The following is a 22086-nucleotide window of genomic DNA, read 5'->3' on the forward strand; positions in this document are numbered from 1 at the left end:
TAGTATAGCCAAGCAGTGAATCAGCTATATAATGTATAAGCCTTCAGGAAATTAGGTACATCTCTTGCTTTGGCATACTTCTCTCAGGAGATTTACGAGCTCCTGAGAGTATATGGAGTTCCTTAACTCCAGCATGGATTGTTCAACTTAACAAACTATTATTAAAACCCAGTGTGCCTTAATGACTTTGAATCACAGAATTAAGCCCACTTGTTTAAAAGGGGATTATTCAGTTTTGTTAATTTTGTTTTAAGCATGGCTCTTTAACATAAAAATAATCTTAATTATATCTCTTAACACAAAACAACTAGCTGGTGTAATATTTATTTTACATTTCTCTTAATTCTACCTATACCACCTGGAGCTTTGGTTATGATAAGAGTAAAAGTGCCCATAGTCATTTTGGAGTCTTGCATTTTACTGGCAGATCTGATTTTTGGACACTAAGGGAATCAAGGGAGTCTCTGACTTGCTGGCAAACACTTTCTTTTCTCTCAGTATTAAGACAGCATTTGAAGAACTGATGGCTGAACCTTAAACTAACCCTTGATCAGTACTATAATACTGGAAATACTTTGTGGAGAGAGAATCAGAGCCAAGACTTCAGATCTGTGACCTTTCTGATAGCCACAAAACCTGAAACATTAACTCTCTCTCCACAGATGCTGCCAGATCTGCTCAGTGTTTCCAGCATTTCATATTCCAACATCCGCAGTATTATACTTTTGATCTGTACCTTCGTTTATAAATGAGCCAGATCTTTCCTGTATTTCATCCTTATTCTATGTCAAATAGAAGCAATCCTATTTGAACTTATTTCCGGGAAGCTGAAAGTTTGGCACCACCAACTTTCAACACTGGCTCAGGCAAAGAATACTTACGTTACTGCAGCAAACTTTCATTTGCCTTTACTCTTGTGGCATATTCTGAATTAGTTGAACACGTAAGCATTATGACTTTGAACTTGTATTTGTTTTATATTTGTGTTTTTATCAGAATCTTTTGCTCGCATAACTAATTTTAGTTTTAAAGTGTAGAGCAGTAACAAAAAATAATGCATGCAGGTAATTAGAGTATTTGGTTTTGATTGCAAAGCCTTCAATTTCCATCATTCTTTTATTATATTTTCAGCTCGTATTGGACACTCGATACTGGACATGGCTCAACCACTTTGTAATATGGGGTTCTTTAGCCTTTTTTGTCACCTTTTCTTTCATTTGGGGTGGCGTCATATGGTAAGTGAATATAAATACCTGCAATACCATTTAAGAAAACTACACTTTGTCAAAACTTGTGTTTCGACTCCTGCAATGTGATCAAATAGGAGTGTTTTTTTAAAAATAACTTGTTTTATGAAATATTTTTTGGCCCCAGATCTAACAGCATATTTCTCCATTCTGGTAGATAGCGATTTCATTATTAAAACAGCATGATGATCCCATATTTATTACTTTCAATTTATTACTATCTCTGTTGTACTGATCTCCAAGAAGCACTTGAGTTATGAGAGAATGTAAATTTGACGAGAGAATACAAGAGCATATTTAAGATTTTGAACATTTTATAGTGTCATTATCACAACATAATTTGTTAATTCTACTTTCTGCTAGGCATTTAAATAATATGTGAAATTTGTGCTATAATTCTGCATTTCTGGAATATCAATGTTTTGCTAAATTTGCAGAAATCGATTGCATTTTAAACGGGCTTTGCTTTCAGGATCTATGGAAGAACACAAATTCTTCCATCCTAACATGAGTTTTATTGAGTACCCAAAATGTTGATGGCATTCAATTTGATCATTATATTTAAGTACGGCTTTATTTTTGGTGCCAATTTTGAAGATACAATTGAGCTGAAATACTTCTATAATTCATATAGTGTGCATCTGCATCTCTGGAAGTTTGACCAGATTGTTGATAAATATCACAAGTTGAGTGCTTATTTTAACAGTATTCCCTGTAAATTATCTAGGCTGTTATATCAGATCTATATCAATCTTCGAAAGAAGTATAAAAAAACCTCTGTGCAAACATACTTTGCTCACTTCTTTGCATGTGAATTGTGTGTGACTTAAGAAATACTGAACCTAATTATTTTAATTTCTTTCTGATAGGCCTTTCCTGAAGCAACAAAGAATGTACTATGTGTTTGCACAGATGCTGACTTCTGTTTCAGCGTGGCTGATTATAATTTTATTAATAACTGTTAGTTTGGTGCCTGATGTTGTGGTAAAACTCTTTAGCAAGCCACTTGAGAAAGGCAGGCTGCAGGTAGGTGTTGAAACATGAAAATATGACCCTTTCTTTAAAAGTATGCATTTGTGTATTCTTGTCAATGGTGACTATTTGAAAACTGTTACAGTAAATAACTAACTAAAGGATTACAGAAATGACAAGTTATTATAATACTGCTGTAATCTGAAGTAATTGCTTACCTTCCATTCGATGGTGGTTTGTGTCACAACTTTGGGCTTTCTAAAATATATTTCAGGAAAGAAAAACAGTTTGCTAATGGAAAATTGTACTTTTTTTTTGCTGTTGGTATCTCTTAGCAAGCATTCTTCTAGTGATATTAATTAGTGAGCAGCAGGAAACCTTTTCCTCCGTTATAACAGTGCTGTTTGGTCAGTTGTGATCATTTGTATTTCAAACATATGAACATTGACCTTGTGTTTCTGTGAAAAAATTGTAAAAACTTTAATCATTCCCTCTTCGTCAAGATACCTTAAAATCTGTTAAATTAGTCTGTTATATCTAAGATTTCAACTAAGAACCTGTTTGATAAAAAAATCTGGAAAAAAAAGCATGTTTTATTTTCAGTGGCTGAGTATGATTTTCTTAATTATCTGAACAGATAAAAAAAGGTACCATTAAGATACAGGGATTCTTTGAGTGTTCCAAAACTCACTTGCTGCTGTTCCTAGAAAGAAAATGTGTTCTTCTTGGAACAATGACCTGTGATTACCTACCTTCTAATTGAGATTCTGCAGAAGAAAATTTTCACCTATTGCTCAAACACTGCAACACAATTAACCCTGACAAACACAAGGGAGTAATGCATTCTCCCGTGCTGATATTCCATGATTTTGAGCATTAAAATCTAATTTCAAAGAGTTGACAAGCCCATTTTATGGCTCTGAAAGCAAAAGCCACTTCAATTGAGCCAGTCTGATGAGGAAGTACATTAGTTGCCTCCTCCTCCATTTAACATAAACTGGAGTATCTATCTAAAACCCAGTCTGGCTGTCCACGTCCTGTTTCTGTTCAAACAATTAGCAAACGTATTTATATGTTTTCAGGTGGAGAATGAGTAGAAATAAGTAATAAAATACAGACTAAACTCCAGTTAGCACTTCAACTATTGAGGCCTTGCAAACATTTTGCTTAATTTTTTTTTAAATACGCGTTCTCACTGTGGGGTGAAAACACTGGGTAGAAAACAGATTTATGGAATTCTGCAATAATTTATTTTACAGTAGTAAATATTTTGAATCAGCTTCATTTGCATGTTTTAGAGAAGTTCAGAAAACCTATCCAGTAAATTCAAACTAAAATTCTACTGAAATTTTCAGTACAATAACATATTACATATTGCTTTGGGACCCCAGCAAAGACTGTAATGTTTTATCGCAGGACAGATGACTTGTTTACATTGTTATCTGTAATTTTTGTAGCATTACTAGTGGATTTGGTCTGCCTATCTGGAATTTTAAATTTTACCTTTTAAAGTGGGTTTATGTCTACAATAGTACAATTGCAGCAGGTCCCAATCTCACTCCCAAATCCTATTTCCATTTTCAGCACCCTAATAACTAGATCCTAAAGTAGCAAAGCAAAAGTTGTCTGCTTTTCTGATGGGAGTGAAGTACAGAAAGGCAAGAGTAACATAAAAATTATAGAAATATACAATACAGAAGGAGTCTCTTCAGCCCATTGTGTCTGTGCCATCTGGCATGTAGACATCCAGCTGTATCCCATTTTTCAGCTCCTGGTCCGTAGTCTTGCACTTCAAGTGCCTACCCAAGCATTTCTTACATGTTATCAGGGTTTCTGCCTCTACCACCCTTTCAGGCAGTCAGTTCCAGATCCCATCATCCTCTGGGCGAAAACATTTTCCCTCCAATTCCTTCTAAAGCCCCGATCTCTTAGCTTAAATCTGTGCCCCCTATTGAGGGTCATTCTACACTTTTTTTTTTACAAAGGGAACCAGAGCATATGGATTTCCTCATCTTTCCAGAATAAATACTTGAACATATCTGGTGATAGTAAGCCTCAACCAACAATGTAAATGCATTAAACTTTGCATATTCCTAAAGAAATTCCCTTATAAATCTGTTGAATATATGGAAGCATGACACTGAGTTTACAGTTAACAAATTAAAGGGTGGGAAATTAGCAGCTGAGGACTTGAAACCAATGGTATAAATCCTTAGCTTTGGGTTGAGTGCCAGGATTGGCATCTAAATCTAGAAAGTGAGCCAAGTTGAAGACGATTAAGAGATAGCCAAGTTTCTTGAGGGTACACGAAAGAAGTAACTGCTGCCAAGTGAGTGATTCAATCATTTTGGAGAGGGCTGAGAGTGAGAAAATCACCTTATAAATTTGTGTACTGTTGCATTTAAGAGTCAAGGAACTTAACTTTGCCTGGTCTGATGCACTGGTAGCTTATTTTCAGTCCAGCAATTTCAGTAATTAGAGTGGCTTCTAATGATTTAAAAACAAAGTGCTGAAAATACTCAGCATATCTGGCAGCATCAGTGGAGAGAGAAACAGAGTGAATGTTTCAAGTCGAATGTAACTCGTCTCTGAGGAAGTCATATTCGACTCAATGTTAATTCTGTTCCTCTCTACACAAATGCTTCTCTGCACGGATGCCTCCAGAGCCGCTGAATATTTCCAAAATATTTTATTTTGGATTTCCAACATCCACATTATTTTGCTTTTGTTTTTGTTTCTAATGACTACAGAACTTGCTGCAAAACTAAATGTGGTGTTCAAATTAAAATAATAACCCACCTATACATAGAACTTTTACTGAGTATTAAAAGAAGAGTTGCCAGTCCTTCCAAAATAAAGTATTTTCAATCATAATTTTTCAAATGCTAAATATCAGGTGAAAATTGTTAGTTATTCAGTGTTTTCAGATGCATCTGACTGGAAATAGTGTATAAGCAAAACAAAACTGTTGGTGTTTTTAAATTGTGATGTTTCTTAAACTGGTTTGTGAGACCCTCTAAAGCTATATTTGCTTCTCTTCCTTTTCCTTCCCTGTTTAACATCTTCAAACTTGTACTCCTGCTTGAAACACTCCTGTTAATCTCCTTTCCACTCTGTTCTTTCCCCCACCCTGTTCCTCCTATGAACTAGGCAAGACAACACTTGCCTTCTTCCAGACAGTCTACAGTCTTTATGCTCTCCCAAACTTCCAGCAACCAGAGTTTCTCTTGGAGTGACTGAGGTGATCTCTCATTTTATGTGTAACTTGTATCTTTTCTATCTAGCATGTATAGCCTGTTCATTCCTCCATTTTTTTTTCGTGGATTCTGACTTGTATGAGTGCTTGTTTAGATGCACATCTCTGAAAGTTAAAGCATGCCTTTCACACACATACAAATATTTTGAGGAGTTTCTCTAGACTTCAAGAAATGCCTAATGGACATTTGTTTGTCAACTAAAACTGCTTCTCTATTTCAATTTGGGCTCTGAGAGCTTTCCATTTGTGGTGGTAAATCTGTTCTCTGTAGCCTGGTGGCAGAGCAATGGTTTTAGTTGAAACTGGGTCTACAAGCTGCCATCAGGCTATCGAAAATAGATATAACAGTGTAAACCCTGAATCTGCTCATGGATTGAACCCACATTATAAGCAAATAAAAGAAGCTTAAATAGTCTGTTTTTACAAGCAGCGCAATCAGCAACTACAGAGAAGCAAACTCTGTAAAAATGTATCCATTGGGGTGGGAAATGGGTAGATTGGTACATTTTTACGAGATCCTGAGCTTGGCTTTCCACAATATGGTACTACTAAGACTAAGAGTCAAGTATTAAACAACATCCAGTTAGTGTGCTAACATTTGGGTCAGTGCTATTTTAATGTATTTACTGCATTCCTCCCATCAGGTAACATGTCTTTGAACTATGTAAAAAAAAAAATGCTAAAGAAGAAATTGTATTCGGCCTGCAAGATTTGTTAAAACTGGGTGAAAATGTAATTTATATAGTTTTCAGTATTCAGTTCATCATTTCTGTTCTTGTAATACTATTTTAAATGCATGTTCAGTGTTAGTTACATGTGCTTTGTTCTTGTATGTGCTTGGCTATTTTGCTTTGCCGTTCCCACTTCATGCTAACAGTATATATTCGGTGTTTGAAGAAGCCTTTGATCTAGGACAGCATGAACATTGATTTTGAATCTTACTTCCATTGATTTAGGTTGATAAAATGTACCCTGAACATAGCAAAGGCTGGATGGCAAATCAGACTGTCTAAATATCTAAATAAACTTTTTTATGATTTTCAAAGTATATATTACTCTTAATTACGTTAGATTGCATTAATACTTATTATATGTACTTCATCAACGCTCAGGTTAGTATAGCTGAGAAAACGCTGCCTCTGTTCACCAGTGCCATAATGCAAAGAAGGTGGCTGGCACATTGCAAATAGCCCCACTTAAGTCATGAATGCTGGGTTGATGCAGAGAAAGCTCTAAGATGGGGACCAAAGCTAATGGAGGGTGTTAGCTGGAATCCCCACGCATGTACCCAGGGTTCTGCGCTCGCCATCATTGGTAAGCAGCTGCTGCTGCTCAAGGTTCACATCTGCAAACAGTGGAAATTCAATTCAACATGGTGCAGTGTGTGCCCATGCTGTGGTTAGGAGGATAGTGGCCTTCCCCTCTCGTTTTGTTTAATTACCAGACTTGTAGTGAGGAGCTGCTAGTACCTACAGTCCTCTGAGCAATAGCTTAAATGTATGGAACAACAATAACCTGCCTTTATATAGCACCTTTAATTTAATAAAGCTTCACAATGTTATAAAGCAAAAAAATTAGATACCAAGGCACATAAGACAAAGTAGGGCAGGTAGATTTTAAGGGAGGTCTTAAAGGAAGAAGGAGAGTCAGAGCTTGGGGCCTAAGCAGTTGAAGGCATGGGTCACCAATGGTGGAGTAATTAAAATCAGGGATGCTCAAGGGCAGAATTAGATGAGTCCTGAGACCTTGGAGGGTTGTGGCACTGGTGGAGGCTACAAAGATGGGGTGGAGTGAACCCATGGAGAGATTTGAAAATAAGGATGAGAATTTTAAAATCAGGGCATTGCTTGGCTGGGAGCTTGTGTAGGTCAGCAAGCACAGGCGATAAGTGAGTGGAACTTGGTGTGAGTAAGGACATGGGCCACAGCGTTTTGTATGACCTCAAGTTTACAGAGGGTAGAATGTGGGAGACCAGCCAAGTGTGTGATGAAATAATTAATTCCAGGGGTAACAAAGGCATGAATGAGGGTTTCAGCAGTGGATGAGCTGAGGCACTGTGAAGTCAAGCAATGTTATGGAGATAGAAATGGGCAGTTTTACTGAAGATGCTGATATGTGATCGGCAGCTCATCTCTTGGTCAGATATAATGCCATGGTTTTGAACAGTCTGGTTTAAGCTCAAGAGAGTTGCCAGGGAAAGAGGTGTAACTATAGTGTATCCCTTAGAGAAAGGTGAATCTGAGTTCACTCTCTCTGGTAGACTCCATAATCTGGGAGATCTGCAGTATTTCAGGACACTGTTGATTGTTAATCATTCAGTGTGGCTTCTTTTGACCTGAGTAGAGAGACCTGAAACTAGAGGCAGGATTCTTCCTACTCAGTTTCATAAATAACTTCATATGTTAGGGTCACGTTTTTCTAGCAGATCACTTTTTATATTTTTTCAAAAAACAGCTTTGCAGAACTGTATGTAGTCTGCAAGTATTCTATCTAGTTTAACTCCAGGAGTACCCTGCAGCCACTTAGAGTGCCCCAAAGTCTTGCCTTTTGGCAACTTGCACCTAGGTTTTTTGGCTTTGGGTAATTGAGGTATTTCTGCACAGGAATAGTGAGTACACCACACATTGCGTCTGTAGATTTCTCAGTAGCAAGGTTTGGAGACCCTGGAGCCTGTTCATGAGTTTCTTTTGTGTCCGGCACCCTGCTGAGCGCACTCAAGTGTAAAGAAAAATTGCAATGTGCCAGAGATTTTTTGTCACTGCATTCCAAAGGTGATTAAGCCCCTGCCCTGAATCCTGAACTATTTATAATACATATACAAAGAAATGTTATTTAACCAGGATTTGACAAAAGTAGAAAAGGGAATAGAAATAGTGTGTGCATTTAGATTAATTATGCTTAATTCAGATCATTTTCTATCAATTTGGCCGGTTTCTACAGTAAGCACAAACTAAACAAGTGACTGACTAAATGTATGGCCAATTCATAGAATTCCAGTATCAAAAATACATTGAAATTCCACAACATGTAAATTGGAGGCCATTTAATCTGCATACAGGATTGTAGATGTAGAAATTTAATGAAAAAAAAAATCACTCTTAATTAGATGCTTTTTTCAAACCCAATTGCAAAGCAGAATGGCAACACCTGGTTACTGCATTTGAGACCAAATACAGATCCGCAGCATCATGTGCTACATATAGCATCACCATCAACCAACAAGTGGATTTGGCAGGTGGTCCTTTATGATCCAATTTACAGTTCACAGAATCACAGTGCAGAAGAGGCCCTTCGGCCCATCGAGTGCACCGACACGTGAAAAACACCTGACCTACCTAATCCCATTTACCAGCACTTGGCCCATAGCCTTGAATGTTATGACGTGCTAAGTGATTTGAGCAGGGCTTCAAGTTTGTAAGTCAGCCAGCAGAGAGATAATAATGTTGCCACTCCAGACGATAAGTTGCAAGTTTAGGTTGCTTTAAACCACTCTGCCACCTCTACCACCCCACCCCAGCTCTCATGATCACCAGCACGACCATCACCAGCATCGTTTAAAGTACTTTTTAAACGATGTGAGGCAACCTGCCTCCACCACCCTCCCAGGCAGCGCATTCCAGACCATCATCACCCTCTGGGTAAAAAAAAGTTTTCCCTCACATTCCCCCCCCCCCCCCCCCCCCCCCCCCCCCCCCGCCAAAAACTTCCTGCCTCTCACCTTGAATTTATGCCCCTTTGTGACTGACCCTTCAACTAAGGGGAACAGCTGCTCCATATCCACCCTGTCCATGCCCCTCATAACCTTGTACACCTCGATCAGGTCACCCCTTAGCCTTCTCTGCTCCAACGAAAACAACCCAAGTCTATCCAACCTCTCTTCATAACTTAAATGTTTCATCCCAGGCAACATCCTGGTGAATCTCCTCTGCACCCCCTCCAGTGCAATCACATCCTTCCTATAATTAGATAATGTTTTGTCATTGAGGGTTTCTCTAAAATAATGTTTCCACAACACTATTATCTATATTATTCTTCAGCCATATGCATGTCAGTGGTGCCTGGTACAGGGCCCAACCTTATAATGTGTTATGCAAATTTGGCTAAACATTTCTATCCTTTCTAAGTCACATTAAAGCGGAGTCTGAATCAACTCACAGCTGAACTAGCTAGGCTGTACCCTTACATAATTTTCAGTGAATGATCCAGTGCATCCTAAGGAGAAGAAATTTATTCTGGTAGTGTCATTTTTATACAGACTTGCCTTGATTCCCTGGGAGCAGACATTACTTTGGGCTGTTACTTGTGCAGCACACAGTGTTCTCTAATGATGACACACGTGATGTAGCCTACTCCATCAAGTAGTCAACAGGTTCGGAAGGGAGAAACTGTTCAGTGACAAAGATTTAAAATGTGTTGTCTCAGGTAGCAGTTCATAACTTCTAGTTTCAAAGTACAGGGACAAATTACCTAGCACAGCAGAAATTGTGTATTTTGCTATTTTCATGCTAAATTATTTACAGTAGGCAAAAGGACAGTATGCAATGCAAATTATATTACAAATATATCAGCCCACACCTGTGTCCATACTAATTCAAATATCTGTGAATAGTATTGATTTTATTTTCATTGCAAATTTAAGACCATGAAAATGCCCTTCGAAAAGAGATTTAAGCTCCCAGTTATTACCTCACGCAGCTTGTGTTACATAAGTGTTCTAAGTTTCTCCCCTCATTGTTACAGAAATATTTGGTCTATAACAAGGCTTCTGATTCAGTTTCGACCCCCAGATCCCCTGTCGAGCCACTTCTTGCAAGATCATTCTCAATTGAATCATGATTACCACTGACAGGTACTGGTATTTTGGTGGTTACCTCCTAGTTTGATCTTCTGCTTAATTTGGATTAGTTTGATAGTTTTATTTATGGACTATGATAATATGATTTGGCAGGTTAATAATAAATGATTGTATGACATTGAAAACTATTTATTTTATTCTTTGGGATATGAGAGGGCTGGTAAGGCCAAGAATTGTTGCTCATCCCTATTGCCCTTGAAGTGAGTGGCTTACTCACTGTGGCCATTGCAGAGGGCATTGAGAGTCAACCACGTTGCTTTGGATCTGGAATCTCTCAGGCCAGACCAGGTAAGGACAACAGATTCCCTTCCCTAAAGGGGATTAGTGAACCAGATGGGTTTTTTACGATAATCTGTAATGGTTTCATGATCACCATTACTGAGACTAACTTTCAATTCCAGATTTTATTAATTGAACTTCAATTCCACCAGCTGCTATGGTGGAATTTGAACCCATGTTCCCCAGAGCGCTATCCTGGGCCTTTGGATTGCTAGTCTAATGACATTACCACTACACCGCCATCTCTTCTTAAGTACAATGTATCACGCCATATCTTTGGATGCAGATGAATAGGTAGCCACTGGCCTTCAGTTTTACACACAAGCTTATTATTTACTGTCGATGTGGGGTGCTTCCATTTTGTTAATCGTGCATTGTATGTGAATGGAGCTTCAGCTGTGTCTGTTGCATGCAAAACTTTGGTAAATGTCAGATCTGTCCTGAGACAGATGCACAATAATCCAGCACGCAAAGTTGTAAAATAATGCCTGCATGTGATCTGATTTTTTTTCTTGACTGATATGTCCTAACATGTGGGGTAGTTTTGAAATAGCTATAGTAAAATAACACTTAAATGCTGAGGATATGTGCTGCGCATGATCTTAAATGTGTGAAATTAACAGGTCCTGATAACCTTGCAATCTAGGTGACTTACAATTGCCTTTGATTTCAAGTCATTAAGGGAAGAAGAATATTTCACAAATCCTCATACACACTTAGCCATGTGTCACCCTGTTATACTGCATTTTGCCATGCACCAAAGGTACTTAACTTGGCTGTTGAGCCCCAAATGTTCCCTTTCCATAATATGTACCCTTGTGATTAATGAGCATGCTCCCATGTCTGGTGGAAAATGGCTTCATCCAATGTTGTGTAGTCTATCTGGCTAATGGCGAAGAAGCATCTGCAGGATTAAGGCACCAAATATTAAGGTTTCCTTTGTCCTTTCCTAGATACTTGACTACATCCTTAATTTAAATGTATACTAACGTACTGCAAGCCAGCTGGGAATACCTTCTTTCCTATATGTATACTGTTTAATAACACAGCTAGTGCTGTTTTTGATTATCATAAACATTTGGAGGCAGAAATCCTCTAGTCACCTTGGCTCTGAGCATTTTTGCCTGGTTCAGAAGGTTCTTTCTTCAAGGCCCACTCCAGGACATGATTACACAACCTGCATGGTGAGGAAATTTATTTATTTCCACATATTCCAGGTAAGTATTGAGTGCCTCAAGGTACCAACCTTTAGACGAAAAGTTTTCATGATTTCAGGTGGTTAAAAGGCCTAATCTACCCTGTAGGAAAAAAGAGTTCTCCCATTGCTCCAACCACCATTTCTGCACATTAAGTGTTTTCAGGTAATTTGGAGATGTGTAAGGTTTATTTTTTTATTGGTTGTAATTAAAAGGTAAAAATTCAAGTCCGAATGCTGTAGTTGGTTCACTTTTGTTAATTTCCACCTAAATCACTAAATAAACACCACTATAGTATTGGACTGATGCCTAAACTATGTCGTTCAAAACTCCTTTCTTCCAACTTATGACTTAGCTCTCCAACATCTTTTTTCTGCATCCCTCTTCTCACATAACAGCTATCCCTTTTCTTACCTTTGATACTCACTTAATTTACAAAATATATGAACAAGGAGCAGGAATAGGCCATTCGGCCCCTTGAGCCTGCTTTGCCATTTAATAAGATCATGGCTGATCTGATGGTATCCTCAAATCTGCATCCCGCCTACCCCGATAACCTATCACCCCCTTGCTTACCAAAAATCTATCCACCTCTGCATTAAAAATATTCAAAGACTGTTTCCACCACCTTTTCAGAAAGAGTGCCAAAGTCACACAACCCTCTGAGAGAAAAAATTACGCCTCTTGCCTCATCTCCATTTTAAATGGGTGATTCATTATTTTTAAACAGTGACCCCTAGTTCTAGATTCTCCCACAAGAGGAAACATCCTCTCCACATCCACCCTGTCAAGACCCCTCAGGGTCTTAAAGGTTTCAATCAAGTCATCTTTTACTCTTCTAAACTTCAGCAGATACAAGCCCAGCCTGTCCAACCTTTCCTCATAAGACAACCTGTCCACTCCAGGTATTAGTCTTGTAAACCTTCTCTGAACTTCCAATGCATTTACATCCTTCCTTAAATAAGGTGACCAATACTCTACACACTACTCCAGATGTGGTCTCACTAGTGCCTATCCAACTGAAGCATAACCTCCCTACTTTTGTATTCAATTCCCCTCGCAATAAACGATAACATCCTATCAAGTATTACTTGCTGTACCTGCATACTAGCCTTTTGCAATTCATGCACTACGACACCCAGATTCCCCTGCATTTCAGAGCTACACACTCTCTCACCATTTAGATAATATGCTTTTCTTCTATTCTTCCTGCCAAAATGGGCAATTTTGCATTTTCCCACATTTGCCAGACCTTTGCCCACTCACTTAATTTGCTCAAGTTATTCAGACCAGTCTGAGCTGCTGCAGAACTGCTTGCCGTCAAGAAATCCTGCTACAGGCTGAGGAGAGCTCTCAGGTGGCTTCCAGCTCACAGTCCTTCATGTTTACAATGGAACTGCCCAGTAGAGAAGAGAATCTAATTGAATTTTCACTTAGTGAAGCAAACATGAAAAGTAGCATATAGAATAGGTTCAGAAAGTGGAGGATATTCCAGTTTGTGTTCACTTGAGTATAGGGTTTTGTTACATACTTAGCCATTTAAAACCCATTACAGGGCATAAGTGGAAGTATTCTTGTATCTACATTGAGCATTCTACGTAGGAACCATACCCTATATCTTTAAAGTGGGTGATCCTGTACCCGGAAAGTTACTGAATTTCTGACATTTTGAAAGTTGCTAGGAACTAAATGTTTACATGCCATTAATTTACACAAATGCCTTGTGCAAATTTCTTTCTACCTGTATTCTGTGGATGCATGGGTCTCCTTTGCATGCTGTCGATGGCCAGAGCAATGGAGGTCCTGTCTGGTCCCTAAATGGGGAGAGACTGCAGTAAAATTGAGGTCTTTAGAGCTGTGAGAGAATTTTAATTCATTTGCTGAATAAGATGGCAAAGACCCATCTTGTTTCGTGAGTTCATTCCATTTGATCAAGTGCCTTTTCTGCATTTGGAGGGAAGAGCAAGGCAAGAATGTTGGTGGCGTTACAGTTATAACATTACATAGTCATCAGATGCTCTCCCTCATGAGTGAGTTGTGTGTAAAGTTTTTTTTCCACTAAATATCTCATAAATGTCACTCTTCCCAGTGCAACCTATACCAGAGCGTTCAGATAAGACACAGTGTACGGAATCCAACAGACTATAGCCCAAACAAAACAAAAAACGAACCTCTGTCCGGTGCACCACGTTCACCTCCATGATGAAGGGCAACAGAGAAAACCTAAAAAGGACCCAGAGGTGGAACCCAAACTGTTGACTAAAGGAGAAAAAAATGTCAAGAAAAATCCTGGGTTCCTTTTGCCTGCGGTCGAATGTGCAAGAACGAACTGATACAACACTCCCATTAGCCCATACAAGCCAACTGCTGAAGGGATTTTGGCCTAGAGGGTGCCTTCTAAATGTTTTCTGATCCTGTATCTGTATTCAGCCTAATCCTCACCTGGATTACAGTCTGAAGAATGACAGTTTCAGCAGTTTAGGAGGATTCCACCTAATTCTTGGCTGTAGAGCCATGATTTTCTTTGCTCCATACACTCCTACCCTGACATGGGTGAACACACCCCTCCCCATAATTGTCCCTGAAGAAGCTTCACTGAGTCAGAACAAATGGTGTTTGGCCTGTGTCTGCAGCAGAGGAAATATTGAGCAGCTTGAGATTTATTGTTTGGGCCTTGGTGATGGATTTTTCCAATCCCCATGCACAGCGATGCGCTTGATTAAAGGGAAAAATAGTGAGCTTGATCAGCGTGACTGCTGATTGGCAAATACCTTTCCCATCTCAAGTCCCAGGCCCAGCTGATTTCTCACCAGTCAAGAACATGCAAAACTCTCCAAGCAAGCCCAACAGTGATAAACAAAAAATGCTGGAAAATCTCAGCAGGCCTGACACAGCATCTGTGGAGAGAAAGACAGAGTTAACGTTTCAAGTCCGTATGACTCTTGGGAATTTGGTTCAATGTGGGAATTCAGTGCATAGGGGGAAAGAGGTGTTTTAGCTAAGGTTTACTGCAGGAAGTAGTGTGTGCTGAGTGGAGAGTTTAGTGAAGGATGGAGAGGAGGTGCTTTTTTCTCCTTTTTCAGCCTTCAGTATTTGATTCCCACTTTGGTGCAGCAGAAGGAGCAAGTAATCCAGGAACTGGTGGTATTAGTTTCATCAGTATTGTAAATACTGCATTGTTTTATCAGTATTGTAAAGTTTAGTGGCAGTGCTAAAACCTATTGGGAGGTGTACAGTTAATTAATTAGCAACCAATTAATTAACACATATTGGAGATGGCAGAGCATGTGATGTACTGCGATTGCAGAATGTATGAGCTTCTGGATACTAGTGTGATCCAGGGCAAACGCATCTGCAGTAAGTGTTTGTGGCTTCAGGAACTTTGGTTCCGAACTGTTAAGCTGCAGGCCGCACTGCAAACACTGTGGCACATCAGGAAGGGTGGGAAGTTACCTGGACACTTTATTCCAGGAGGCGGAGACATCCCTTAGGATAGGGTCGTTTGATTTGGTCAGTGATTGGGAACAGGAGGGTGTGACTGCAAGTGAGGCAGGTAAGGGGACCCAGAGGGCAGGAGTGTTGGAGCCTGCACCCTTGCAATTGTCCAACAGGTTTGAATGAGAGTGGGGCTGCAGGGTGAATGAGCCAGCTGGCCATGGCACTGTGGTATACGAAGCCATTCAATCAGGGGAGCTTTACACAGAATGTCGTGGTAGTAGGAGACCAAATAGTCAGAGGGATTGACACTGTTCCCTGCAGCAAAGAGCTTGAGTGCAGGTGACTGTGTTGCCTGCCCTGTGCCAGGGTTCAGGACATCTGCTGAGGGCTGGAGAGGAACTTGCAGTAGGAGGGAGAGGCCCCAGTCGTCATGCTCCATGTTGGTACAAATGACATAGGCAGGACAAGGAAGGAGGTTCTGCATAGTCAATATGACATAGATGATCAGCACTAAATTAAGAAGCAGAACCTCAAAGGTCATAATCTCTGGATTATTACCTGGATGATGAATAAATTGGCATAGGACAAATAAGATGAGAGATGAATGCATGGCTCAAAGACTGGTGTGGGAGAAGTGGGGTTCCACTTTGTGGGACACTGGCATCAACACTGGGGAGAGTGGGATCTGTACCGTTGGGCTGGTCTACACTTGAACCATGCTGGGATTGGTGTTCTTGCAAACCATATAACTCAGGAAGTAGAGAGAGTTTTAAACTAAGTATGAAATTTGGGAAGATGTGGTAAATCAAAGAGGCAAAAAAGAATTATTACAGGAAATAAAAAAAGAGACTGTGACAGGAAGGGATAGTACAAATCTAACAGTAAATCAACAGATGAGACTAGAAGTTATAAACAGAATACAAGGATAAAACTAAAGGCTCTGTATCTGAAAGCATGAAGCATTCAAAACAAAACAGGTGAACTGAGAGCACACATTGAAATAAATAAGTATGATTTGATACCCATAATAGAGACATGGCTGCAGGAGGACATGGATTGGGACCTGAATATTAAAGAATGTAGGACATTTAGGAAGGACAGGAAGCCAAGAAAAGATGGAGGGGTGGCTCTGTTAGTTAATGGTATTAGCACTGTAGAAAGGGATGACACAAGTTCAGGAAACCAGGATTTGAAAACCGTTTGGCTGGAGATGAGAAATGGCAAAGGCAAGAAGTCACTTGTGGGAGTTGTGTACAGGCCCCCTAACAGTAACCACATGGTAGGGCAGAGCATAAAGGAAGAAACAATGGGAGCTTGTCAGAAAGGCGCGGCAATAATCATGGAAGATTTTAATCTACATCTAGACTGGTAAAGTCAGATGGGCAAAGGTAGCCTAGTTGAAGAGTTCATAGAATATTTCCGGGATAGTTCCTGAGAACAGAATGTTCTGGAGCCCACCAGAGAGCAGGCTATACTAGACCTGGTATTATGCCACGAGATGGGATTAATTAATGATCTCAAAGTGAAGGTACCCCTAGGTAGCAGTGACTGTAATATGCTTGAATTTTACATTCAATTTGAGGGAGAGAGAAGTGGGTCTGAGACTATGTTTTTAAACTTAAATATGGGCAATTACGAGGGCATGAAAGCTGAGCTGGCTAAAGTGAATTGGCAAATTAGGTTAAGGGATAGGTCAGTAGAGATGCAGTGGCAAATACTTAAGAGGATATTTCAGAATACACAGAATAAATACATTCCAACAAGTAAGAAAAAGTCTAAGGGACGGACACACCATCCGTGGTTAACTAGAAAGGTTAATGATCGTATCAAATTTAGAGAAAAAGCATGTAATTGTGCAAAGATAGGTGGAATGCCAGAAAATTGGACCGAATATAAGGAACCACAAAGGATGATTAAAAGATTAACATGGTAAAAAATAAAGTACAAGAGGAAGTTGGCCAGAAATATAAAAACAGATAAAGTATTTAAAAAAGAAACAAGTTAACAAAGTGAGCATTGGTCCTTTAGAAAGTGGGTCTGGAGAATTGATAGTAGAAAACAAGGAAATGGCAGATGAATTGAACAGGTATTTTGCATCAGTCTTCACTATAGAGGATACAAGTAACATCCCAGAAGCAGCTACAAATCAGGAAATGGAAAAGAGGGAGGAACTCAAGAAAATTACAATCCTCAGAGAAGTGGTACTGAGTAAATTGTTGGAGCTGCAGGCTGACAAGTGCCCAGGTCCTGATGGACTTCATCCTAGGGTCTTAAAAGAAGTAGTTAGTGAAATAGCTGATGCATTGGTTTTAATTTTCTGAAACTCACTAGATTCAGGAAAGATTCCATTAGATTGGAAGATAACAAATGTAACTCCATGATTTAAAAAGGAAAGGAGACAGAAAGGAAACTACAAGCCAGTTGGCTTAACATAGGGAAAATGTTAGAAGCTATTATTAAAGAAGCTATAGCAGAGCATTTAAATAAGCTCAAGGTAATCAGGCAGAGTCTACATGGTTTTGTGAAAGTGAAATTATGTTTAACCAACTTATTGGAGTTCTTTGAGGAAGTAACATGCTGTGGATAAAGGGGAACCAGTGGGTGTACTGAACTTAGATTTCCAGAAGGCATTAATAAAGTGCCACATCGAAGGTTATTGGGTAAAGTAAAACCTCATGGTATAGGGAGTAACATATTGGCATGGATAGAAGATTGGCCTTCGAACAGGAAGCAGAGAGTAGGCATAAATGAGTCTCTTTCAGGTTGGCAAGATGTAACGAATGGTGTGCCACAGGGATCAGGGGCCTCAACTGTTTACAATTTATGTAAATGACTTGGATGAAGGGATGGATGGGATGGTTGCAAAATTTGCTGATAACACAAAGATAGGGAGGAAAGTAATTTGTGAAGTGGACAAAAGTTACTAAAAGATATGGATAGGTTGAATGAGTGGGCAAAGACCTGGCAAATGGAGTATAATGTGGGAAAATGTGAAATTGTCCATTTTGGCAGGAAGAATAAAAGAGGCATATTATCTAACAGGTGAGAGATTGCGGATTCTAAGGTGTGATCTGGGTGTCTTAGTGCAGGAATCATAGAAGGCTAGTATGTAGGTATGGCAAGCAATTAGGAAAGCTAATAGCATGTTATCATTTATTGCGAGGGGATTTGAATACAAAAGTAGGGAGGTTATGCTTCAGATATGCAGAACACTATTGAGACCACATCTGGAGTACTGTGTGCAGTATTGGTTGCCTTATTTAAGGAAGGATGTAAATGCGTTGGAAGCAGTTCAGAGAAGGTTTATCAGACTAATACCTGGAATGGGCGGGTTTTCATGAGGAAATGTTGGACAGACTAGTCTTGTATCTGCTGGAGTTTAAAAGAGTAAGAGGCAACTTGATTGAAACATATAAGATCCTGGGGGACCTTGACAGGCTGGATGTGGAGAGGATGTTTCCTCTTTTGGGAGAATCTAGAACTAGGGGTCACTGTTTAAAAATAAGGGGCTGCCCATTTAAAGCAAAGGCAAAATTCTTTCCTTCAGTGGGTCATGTGTCATGGGAACTTTTCCTGAAAAGGCAGTGGAAGCAGAGTCTTTGAATATTTTTAAGGCAGAGGTGGATAGATTCTTGGTGAGCAAGGGGGTGATAGTTTATCGGGGGTAGGCGGGATGCAGATTTGAGGTTGCTATCAGATCAGCCATGATCTTATTAAATGGCGGAGCAGGCTTGAGGCGCGGAATGGCCTACTCCTGCTCCTTGTCCATATGACTGGGATTCCATAAGGGGGTTCTTTGAGTACTTTCTCTTGGAATTCTGTCTGCCGGTAGGATCGTTGGCTTCTTTAGGTCACCTGGGTACTGATGGTGCTGGGGGGGGGGATCGTGGTGTGATGTGAACACTGATCCATTGTCCCCCATACAAGATAAATAGAAATAGTGACTTTTATCTACATATAGACTGGGCAAACCAGATTAGCAAGAATATTGTGGTGGGTAATTTCTTGGAGTGTGTACGAGATGGCTTTTTAGACCAGTGTGTTGAAGGAGCGACCAGGGAACAGGCTATCCTAGATTTGGTATTGTGCAATGAGAAGGCGTTACTTAATAATTTTGTTGTGCAGGGTCCTTTAGGGAACAGTGACCATAACATGATAGAATTCTTCATTAAGATATAAAATGAAGTAGTCCAATATGAAACTAGGGTCCTAAATCTTAACAAGGAAAATACAAATGTATGAGGCATGAGTTGGCTAAGATTGATTGGGGAACTTCATTAAAGGCATGATGGTGGATAGACAATAGCTAATATTTAAGGAACAAATGTATGCATTTCAGCAATTATGCATTCCTCTCTGGTGTAAAGATGCAACAGGAAAGCAGCCCAACCATGGCAAACAAAAGAAATTAAATGTTGTATTAGATCCAAAGATATAAAGTTGCTTGAAAGAGTAGCAAGCCTGAGGATTGGGATTAGTTTAGAATTCAGCAAAGGGCGACCAAGGGATTGATTAAGAGAGGAAAACTAGAGTATGAGAGTAAACTTACAAGGAACATAAAAGCGGACTGTAAAAGCTTTTATAAGTATGTAAAAAGGAAAAGATTAGTGAAGGTAAATGTTGGTACCTTACAATCGGAAAAGGGAGAATTTATAATAGAGAACAAGGAAATGGCAGAGCAATTAAACAACTACTTTAATTCTGTCTTCAGGAAGAAGGCATAACTTTCCAGAAATACTGGGGTACCAAAGATCTAGTGAGAAGAAGGAATTGAAGGAAATTAGTATTATTAAAATAATAATGCTGGAGAAGTTAATGGGACTGAAAGCTGATAAATCCCCAGGGCCTGATAATTACATCCCAGGGTACGAAAGGAGGTGGCCATGGAAATAGTGGATGTGCTAGTTGTCATCTTCCAAAATTCAGTAGATTCTGGTACAGTCCTGGCAGATTGGAGGTTGGCAAGTGCAACCCTTTTAAAGTTCTTCTATTTAAAAAGAGGTGAGGATTGTGTAAAGTTGCTTCCTTTTAAATTTCAGTTTTGTTACTGTTTCAATCACAAGTTTAAAAAATTAGCTGGCTAAAGTCTTAAATCATCAATTCTGAATTTTGAAATAGTTTGAAGAAATATGGTGTGCATTACATCTGAGGTACTTCTGTTGTGAATTCCACTTTCAGTATCACAGATTCATGTAACTTCCTGATGATATGGGAAGAGGCAGAGAGACCAGATGCTGACCAGTGGATATGTGAAAGGATGTTAGTGGAATGCTGGTGACCATTAACAAAAATGTATTTTCTGGGGGAGAAAAGAAACAGAATTTAAGTTTTGAAGTAGAACTTTGTAAATTAAATCAGAAATTAAAAGTTACTGGAACCAGTTTAAAAGAGCAAGCAATAGAATTCTCTTGAGAATTTGATTCCTGTGATGTTTCTGTGGGAACCAGCCCATGACAGAATATTTACTTGTAACACTTCAACTATTTAGTTTAGTAATTAATGCTGTTTGTCCAATTGTCTAGATCTGTTGTTGCATATCCCTGAAGTGATTTAATGTAAGAAAGTATTGGAATATGGAATATCATTTGAGGGAAAGATGGTGAGAGATGATGCAAGGCAACATTTTGAAAGCAACTAAAATTGGCACACCAGGTTACTGCAAACTCAGTCATTTCTGAAGCCAAATCTCCTTTGGTTTTGTGGATATTGTATCAGATGCATGTTGCACTTTTATGTGCAGCAATAAATACTGCAAACCTTGAAATAACTGCGGTTTATGATGTACAAACACCGTTTCATGGAAACACAACTATTTGAAACAAATTGGTTAAAGCCTCTGGCGAAGTTAGAGGAATTTCAAACAAATATTCTGTTCTTGTTATTTCAGTAACCTCAATGTCTTGTGTACCTTAAATAATAATGAATAAAGTTTAGCCAATTAAAACAGAAATTAGAAATTACTGGAGCCAGGTGTTTTTTAAATTATCCAGCAGTTAGTTGAAAAACTCTAATGGATTGGTTTTGGATTAAAATATCCAAGTGCAACATTCTTCCACATAAATGCTATATAAATTCACATTGCATGTAAAGGCTGGGGATGTAAATTTCAAAGCCGGTAGCATGGTTCCTCTGGGTGAGGTGGAGCAGGCTGATTTGAAGTCATGCTATTTACATTGGAACTGTTCCATGTTCATGCTCTTAACATTATTGTAGCCCCAAACCGGGAGAAGCTCCTGCATCAGAATTAAAATTGCAACTTCGTTAAATGTCAGTGAAGTTCTGGTCATCCCAATATTACCTTCGCTATATATTTTAAAAAGTAGTCATGTCCCTTCTCTTCAGATCATTTTTCTCTTTAACAGGTGATTATGGCCAGTTGACTCGCTAAGCTTACTTTGAGTCCACAGCACAGAAACTACACAGAGTCTACAGCCTGTCAGCCCAGTTGGTCCATCCTGGTGTTCATGCTCCACATGAGCCACCTCCAACCCCTCTTCATTTCAACCTATGGCCCTACCATCTTATTCCTTGTGCTTATCTTGTGTGCTCTTAATTGCATCTAAGGTTTTAGCTTCAACAACCCATGTAGTATTGAGTTCCATAATCTAACCACTCTTTGGGTAAATAAATTGCCCCTACAAGTGGAAACATTTCCTCTACATCTACCCTATCTTAAAGAACTCCATCAGATCACTTCTCTGCCTTCTCGTTTTTCTAGAGAAAATTGCAGTCTGACTACCAGTAGCCTTCAAGCTACAATTATACTTCTAATGATGCGTTTTTGTACTACTGCCTTTCAGGACTCCGTTTAACACACATGTAAACTGAGGTGACTAGAGGGGG

At 39.2% G+C, this 22086-nt stretch overlaps 1 protein-coding gene across 5 annotated transcripts in view; it reads left to right on the plus strand.

Annotated features, from left to right (window-relative positions):
• Window positions 1-22086, plus strand: part of atp11c (ATPase phospholipid transporting 11C) — a 154286-nt gene that overhangs the window by 129478 nt on the left and 2722 nt on the right. For 2 of the 5 annotated variants that reach the window (XM_041196043.1, XM_041196039.1), the window contains exons 27-29: window positions 1132-1235; window positions 2117-2273; window positions 10216-10324. In XM_041196043.1, the coding sequence (XP_041051977.1) occupies window positions 1132-1235; window positions 2117-2273; window positions 10216-10311 (357 nt within the window). In that variant the 3' untranslated portion in view covers window positions 10312-10324. Of the gene's footprint in view, window positions 1-662; window positions 944-1131; window positions 1236-2116; window positions 2274-5369; window positions 5461-10215; window positions 10325-22086 lie in introns of those variants that run through there. The other 3 variants (XM_041196042.1, XR_005944043.1, XM_041196040.1) reach the window with 3 other exon arrangements.

Source organism: Carcharodon carcharias, chromosome 9, assembly GCF_017639515.1.
Source record: "Carcharodon carcharias isolate sCarCar2 chromosome 9, sCarCar2.pri, whole genome shotgun sequence".
Classification (NCBI taxonomy): Eukaryota; Metazoa; Chordata; class Chondrichthyes; order Lamniformes; family Lamnidae; genus Carcharodon; species Carcharodon carcharias.